Source organism: Capsicum annuum, unplaced genomic scaffold (assembly GCF_002878395.1).
Source record: "Capsicum annuum cultivar UCD-10X-F1 unplaced genomic scaffold, UCD10Xv1.1 ctg5165, whole genome shotgun sequence".
Lineage (NCBI taxonomy): Eukaryota > Viridiplantae > Streptophyta > Magnoliopsida > Solanales > Solanaceae > Capsicum > Capsicum annuum.
In genome coordinates, this window is record NW_025859609.1 from 726 (window position 1) to 8,832 (window position 8,107).

The 8,107-nt window shown below is 36.9% G+C and overlaps 1 protein-coding gene across 1 annotated transcript; it reads left to right on the plus strand.

Moving 5' to 3' along the window:
• Positions 1-305: 305 nt before the first annotated feature.
• LOC107851659 (UDP-glycosyltransferase 86A1-like) lies at positions 306-8,077 on the plus strand (the record flags this gene model as incomplete). The annotated part of the gene is given in 4 exon segments (XM_047404072.1): positions 306-370; positions 5,174-5,431; positions 6,203-7,062; positions 7,148-8,077. Coding segments are annotated over 2 exon segments (750 nt in total). The 3' UTR covers positions 7,456-8,077.
• Positions 8,078-8,107: the final 30 nt, after the last annotated feature.

Sequence of the window (8,107 nt, forward strand, 5' to 3'; positions counted from 1 at the left end):
GTTTCGAGAGCTAATGTTTTAAGATTTCTCTTACTTACCTGTTTTGAGAATAAGATGGAGAATATGGGTTTTAGAAATAATATAATGAATCATGAGATTTATGATTTATGCCTCATTATACATGATTTATGATATTCAGTTTTCAGCTTTACTCAAGCTATGTGAGTCATTTATAGCTGCATGCATGATTTTTATTAAGATTGATACTATTGTCTTAATTAATGCATACACCCCCATATACTCAGTACATCCTCAAAATACTGATCCACATACACGTCTGTGTGCTACATTGTCTCATAATGTAGGTTCAGGTGCTCAATCCCAGCAGTGACAGTGATCTCCGAGCATCTCATCTACATCCTTATCCTTGGTGAGTCCTCATGGTTCGAGGACCTATATTTGCAGCTTTCCTCTTTCATTGTGTTTTGAGTTTTACTTTCAGATCATTGCAAGTCAGTTGAGGGTCTATCCCAATGGCTCTCCAGTTTGAGTAGTAGAGACTTTGTCAGACTAGACTGTTAGTTGAAGTTGTGTTCCAGATTATTAGTATTTTTTCTATCCAAACATTGTTTCTAGTTATTTCGGATTATAGTTGACACAATAAAGTATCATAGTTTAGCTTATTTATCCTAAAGCAAGTGTTAGAAGTAGTAACAGGCTCAAAGGGTTAGCTTAAGGCTACTTGTATCCTTAAGCACCGTCTGACGTCTCAGGATGAGATTTTGGGGCGTTACAGAGCAATTCGAAATAAATCTAATATAATATAGGTAAAACACATGGGCATAACTCGAGATTTCAAAACATTCTTATAAATCATGAACTCAACTCTCTGCTTTAGTTCTGAGCTAGATGGTACACACTACGTTTCTAAAATCCCACAGGCTATATGGAATCCACCCTTAACTAGGCGACCAATCCCCTTAATCCAAGTTTGCCGCAAGGATTGGGGTCCTACATACTATTCTAGTATACTAGTGCCTTAGAGGCAAGTATACATTGGCCATTGCCAATCATGTCTCCTGAATCGGCAAAACTCGATTTCCAGCAATGAGCCCTTACACTCAAATGCCTTATTCGGGTAACCATGTAACTTTCTTTAAGCCTAGTTTTAGTTCTTTATAACCATGCTTCATACTCAAAATGTTTGTTTATTATCAAGTTAAGGGCATTTCATAACAGGTATCGTCATACCTAGACTTGCCAGCTATATCATATCATATCATATCAAAACCATAGCACTTTTCATTCAAAATCTCATTAATGACTATCAAATCACATGAGTGTTCTTATTTCAAAGCATATGAAATTATACACACACTCTTTTCAAGACTTAAACACGTGGTGGTTACTTCTTTCATTAATCACATAAATTTACTTCATTATGACACAAGAGCCTTTAGCGTAAGAAATACTCCTTTTGAAAACGCAAAACACCAATGCATAATAGGTAAAAAGGCATCAAAACCCAAGAATCATAATCATTCATAAATAAATCCCAAAATTAGTCAGATAAATCTCATGATAAAAAGGGGACTTATAGTTCATGCTCTCAAACCCGTTTCACAATCCATAACATGTTAAGACCATAAATTTCATCACGGGAGAGGGAAATTCTACAATTCATGCTTATAAATCACATGTCGAAAACCATAACATTTATACACTTAAATATAATTCTAATTCATGGAAAACCCCCTAATAAATGCATACTTTCGTCAAAATAGGTTCATGATGCATGCTCTTCAAAATGATTTTCAATACCCATTCCATATACATAATTACATCTCTTAAAAACTTATTAAAATGATAAATTTACGCCTATGAGATTTAGGATAGTTGCACATACCTTTTTTTGATGAACAAAAATTCAAAATAGTTTGAGATCTCGTCTTGAAAGTATGAGCCTTGGAAGAAACCCTAATCTTTCTTTCTCTTAGGAGTGGAGAGGACTGTGAGTGTTTAAAACTGATTAGTAATGGCTAATAATGCTTATTGGATGATTTAAGTCTTAGGGAAGGAGTTTGTGTGGGGAAAAACACCAAAATACCCCCAAAGAAATTGAATAAAAGTTGCAGTAACTTTCTTATCACTTAGTTGATGACTTAACAACCTAGTCGTCACCCGTTGACTTGGACACTTTCTGGTTAAGGGTGACGACTTAGTTGATAGCTTATCACTCAGGTGATGGCTTATCAACCTAGTTGTCGCCTTTCTTAAGTGATGTAGGGTATTTTCTGGTTAAGTCTGGTGATGAGGTTGATAGCTCGTCATATAGTTGATGGCTTATCACTCAAGTCATCACCTTGTTAACAGACAGACACTCCAAAGTGAAGTGAGCTTAATCTCCTACTCCAATATCAGATTAAGGTGAAATCAGATGCATTGGAAAGAAGACTGGAAGATCTTTCATTTGATATATAGTTGGATACCTAAATTGTTATATTCTATAAGTAATAGTCAGTAGAAGTTGACCCAAGTAAGGAAGTCCGCTAAAACTCTATCGATAGAGAAGTCCTCCACTCGTCTTTGAGTTAGGAGATTTTTATGATCTCACTCAACCTCCAAAGATGTTACTTGTCATGACCCGAACCGAGGCCCTAGTCGCGATGGCCATCTTGAACTTTGAAGGCCCGAGAGACCTTTTAGCATATAATCATAAGTATAACTCATATGATATAAAAGTGAGAAAGATAAACTGAAAACGTGGTGGTCCCGAAATTAAACTTAAAACTTTATAACATCGTATCAATAGGGAAAACCTAAATCCAATATAAACAATCTACAAAGCCTCTACTAAATTGAAAAAATAGTCTGTCTAAACTGGGATAAGGCCCTCGGTCGGACCATAAAACAACTAAGAACTAACATATGCATAGGATGCCTTACAAAGTAAGAGAGGCTCACCAACTCGGAACTCTTCAAAAAATCTATTGCTGCTGAACTGGACCACAGGTTTGAGCCTCAGATCCTAAATTATGAGACAATGTAGCCGCCACGGAGGATGGTTAATACTTGGAATGTATCGGTATGCAGAACAATTCAAAAGTAGTGTAATCCATAACATGATCAAAAGCATTATGAAAACAGTTTAACATAATAGAAATCAAACACATGGGAATACTTAAAAGAACTTCAACACATTTAAGTAAATACATTAACTCAACTTTTGACTTTAGTTATGAGCTAGATGGTACACCCTACATACATTTAATCCTATGGGCCATATGGAATCCTCTTTTAACTCGGTGGTCAAGCCCTCAATTTATGTTTGCCGCAAGGATTGGAGTTTTCATAAACTGGTATACCCCCATGTGAGTAAACCACATGAATCCCCCCATGTGAGATATGCCAATTGTCCTCCCATGTAGGAGAACATATCATAAACCTCGCGTCGGCAAAATACGATTTCCAGTAATGAGCCCTTACACTCAAATGCCTTCTTCGGGTAACCATCTAACTCTCTTTAAGCCCAATTTTAATACTTTAAAACCATGCTTCTTGATTATAAAGAAGTTCATTTCTGATTCTGTTAAGGTCATATCATAACAGGGTGTCGTCGTACCCAGACTGGCAAGTCATTCAATATCATACCACATTACAACCCTCCTTATTCAAAAATATGAAAATGACCATCAAATGGTTTAAACATCACATGAGAGTTCTCATTTCAAGAGCATATGCAACTTATCCCAAAACACTCTCTTTTTCAAGACTTAAAACACATGGTGGCCAATGTTTTCATTTATCATAAGGAATTTCTTCATTTGGACACAAAAGCTTTTTTATCATGGGAAACACCCTTTTTAAAACGTGCATAACAACAATGCAAAATAGTTAAAGAGGCATTTAAACTCGAGAATTATCATCATTCATAAAACAACCCTAACACATGTCACACGTAAACCTTTAATCAGAAAAAGGTGTTTATAATTTGTGTTCTCAAACCCAACTCACAATTGATAACATATTAAAACCATAATTTCATCATGGAAAAAGGGAATTTCACAACTCATGCTCAAAATCACCTTTCGAAACTCATCTCATATATGCAAAAATTTTTAATTCATGCTCTTAAGTTGTTTTTCAAAAACGTACATACACACATACATAATTATCATTCGAAATCCATAAAGAAACATAATTTAGCCCATGATATCTATAATAGTTCTACGCACCTTGAATTTGAGAAGATGTAGCGTAAAAATCTAACCTTGAAGCTAAAGATACTCAAACCCTAGGTAGTTTTCTCTTCTTGTGCTTAAGGGAAGATGATTTGGAGATTTTTTGAGTGTTGAGACACATTTAAGGGCCCTAATTTCATTCATATAGGATTAGAAATATTTTGGGAGGGTGAAAAGATCTTAATGCCCTTGAATTTAAGTCAAAATAGAGTAATTTTGGCAATTTACGTTTGCTGGGCGGCGCACAGCCAAAGCACACCTGAGGGTGGGTGGCGCACGCCAAAAGCACACCTGAGGGTGTGCGGCGCACACCAAAAGCACACCTCCTCTAGTGGATATTGGCATTTGTCATGCGATGTACGACCTTAGTGGAGGGTCTATTTGGTGATGGTGATGCATACCTATTTAAGGCCTAAAAGCACCCCCAACATAACCCCCAACATCTAAACATGATCTACCCTCAAAATGGGGGGTCCTAAGGCTCATTTTGAATACATTACTCAAGCTTCAAAACATGGGGTATTACATTACCACACTTTAGATTTTATCATCACACTTATATTGACATAGAATCATTGGGCTTGGGTCTATACACGTAGGAACGACGGTTTAAATTCTAGCCCAAAAATGCGGGGTGTTACATCTAGAATGGTAAATTATATATTTTTTCTTTGTTTAGTGGTTATGGAGTTTGTTAGTTATTATTGTAGACATGCTTAGCTGTCAATTAGTTTGAGTGAGCTGTCATTAGGCAGTTAGTGATAGTGCTAAGAAACTCTATAAATAGAGGGGTGCACATTGTAAGATGTAGTTTTTTTATTCAATATTCTTCACTGTTAAACTCCATTAATGGGGATTCAGTAGCTTAGCACTGAATTCTCAGATGGTATCAGAGCAGGCAAGGCCTGCGAAATTGATTGAAGTTATCTGCACATATCTTAGCTATTACGTCAATGCAAAGCTTAGTAATGACAGATCCTTTGTACTTGCAGCTATCAGATACATCTGGTGGGTTGCAATCAAGATTATAGGCCCTGAGATTACGGGTTTTGGAGCAGGGCAATGAGATTGGCGTTGTTGGTGAAAATAAGGTAGGTTTTGTAGATGGAACCTGCTTGAAAAGTTCATACAAAGGCGAATTGACAATGCAATGGGAGGGAGGCAATGTTGTAGTGCTCTCATGGATCAGCGGCACCGTGACATCACGAGTTTGTTGACTACGATCATCTATGCATCTAATGCGAAGCAAGGTACAAGTTTTGTTATTGACTATTATTCTAGAATGAGAGATCTGTGGGATGAATTCAATATATTAGTACCTTTAGTGTTTTTGATGAAATTGAATGAAACTTACTGTCATGTACGAAGTGATATACTGCTAAAGAGTGAAATGCCTAGTGTGAATCAAGCCAGAGGTTATGGGAGTGTGTTTTTATCTATGCAGAGATTTGAACTTGAGACTTCATGGTTCTCACCTATTTCATGGACCAGTAGGCCAAACCCTTGGGTGTATGTTGTATTCAATATTATTCAACTATACTTACTTCTTGTATACCAGAAGGGTATGCGATTATGAAAATAATATACTTTGAAACCATGCAACATACAAAAGTGTGTTGTGTAATTTTTTAAGGGCAAATTTGTAAATGAGTATAGGCGGATAGTTTTACTTAGTACTCTGCTTAGGTAATCATAAGATGTAAGAATTCAAAATTAAAAGAAATTACGAGCAAAACCATATTGTTCACATAACTTATTGTTCCCAGCCCAACATAAAGAAAAAGAAGAAGAATAGTTTGATTTTGAAAGAAAGGGACCACACAAATACAATCAATCAATTATTAAAGGCAATTACTAGAAAGGCACACTACTTTATGATGATCAAGCAGACACAAACAAGTCCAAGTGCTCAATTTCTCTTGCATAATGTATGCTGGCCATACATCATTTTAGTAACATCCAGAAACAACAGATTAATGGAAAACCCGGAACCGATATTCACATCAAACAAATGAATGCAGGACACGAGCTGGTGTTTACAGACAAAAATTGCAGGCCACAGGCGGATATTCACACCAAACATGTCTATCTCATATTTAAATTCCTAAGGAGAGGCTCCAAGTTCACATAAATGCAGCTACAAGTACAGACAGACACCAACTTAGACAATTAGTGTTCAGCACTTCTGCATCAAAGAAAATAAAGCCACCATCTCCTTCCAAGCTCTTACATAAACATACAAGGCAACCATCTCCTATATACTTATTTTCTGTACCTCCTAGGCGTTATGTTGATAATAACATACTTACCTTTCTCAAATAAGGCAACCGCCTCCTATATTTTAGGACTAAAATGGAGCTAAATGAATAGCTACAGCCACATGCAGTACTCATACCACTATCTCTTCAAGGCCATATAACTCCATTCATACACATTTCCATGAAGCTTGCCTCAAAAGGGTTTACCATCACCTTTGTCATCACAGAATCAATTCACCAGCAGATAGCTACAGCTCAGTCACTTAAAGATGACAATAACCCTTTCTCCCAGGGACAGAAATGCGGTCTTGACATTCGTTATGCCAAAATTAGTGATGGTTTTCCACTGAGTTTCAATAGGGGGGCCAATGCAAGCCAGTTCGTGGAAGGTCTCATTCATGTTTTCCAAGCTCATGTGGATGACTTCATTGAAAATCTAGTCCTCTCAAAACCAAACCCACCAATATCTTGTAGAATAGCTGACAGTTTCCATGTATGGGCATCAACAATTGCCAAGAAATATAATCTTGTCAATACTACATTTTGGACTGAACCAGCAACAGTGCTTACAGTCTACTATCACATGGACCTGCTCAAGCGTAATGGCCACTTTGGGCGTCATGGTATGAACCCAATATATCTTGAAGCTATTACTATCTAATCACAACCTACATAATTAATTAACTGATGCGTAATAATTTTGTCCAGATAAGCGCGAAGACACCATTAGATACATACCTGAAATCCAAGCCATTGAACGAGCAGATTTACCTTCATATTGTCAAGATGCTGATCCAAGCAGCGTGATGCCCCATTTTGTGTTCAAGTGTCTTGAAGATGCACAGAAAGCAGACCTTGTCATCGGTAATACAGTGCAAGAGCGAGAGTCTTCATACATCTCGGCCTTACAAGAGAAGCAGACCTTTTATGCGATTGGGCCAGTCTTCCCCACAGGCTTCACAAAGAGAACAATCTCAACAAGCCTTCTACCGGCATCATCCGATTACACTGACTAGCTCAATAGAAAACAAGGTGGTACTGTGTTATACATCTCATTTGGTAGTCTTGTTAATTTGAGTAAACAGGATATTCTAGAAATAGCACAAGGCATTCTGACAAGTAAGGTGAGTTTCATTTGGGTGCTACGTCACGATATCTTAGGTTCTGGAGAAAGAAACATTTTGCCTCTTGGATTTGAGGAAGAAACTACAGGTAGAGGATTGATTGTGCCATGGTGCTCTCAACTGGCTGTACTATCACATCCGGAAGTTGGAGGATTTTCAACTCTTTGTGGGTGGAATTCAATCTTGGAGGGAATATGGTGTAAAGTTCCAATGGTGTGCTTTCCTATTATGATGGATCAATTCACTAACAGGAAATTAGTGGTTGATGGTTGGCGGATTGGTGTTGTTAGCATGATATCAATATTGTATATTAATGTAATCATATACTGTTGTATATCAGTGTAATTACATAAATTTGATTTAGTAGTTAAAGAGAATAATAGTGACTTTAGTAAGAACAGATTTGGTGGGATAGAATAACAGATTTAGAGGGATAGAAAAGCTGATTTTTAGGGATAGGAAGACGGATCTTTGGGGATGTAATCATTGAATATTTTCTATTTAATGACAAGACTCTCAATATTGAGAGTCTTGTCATTAAATA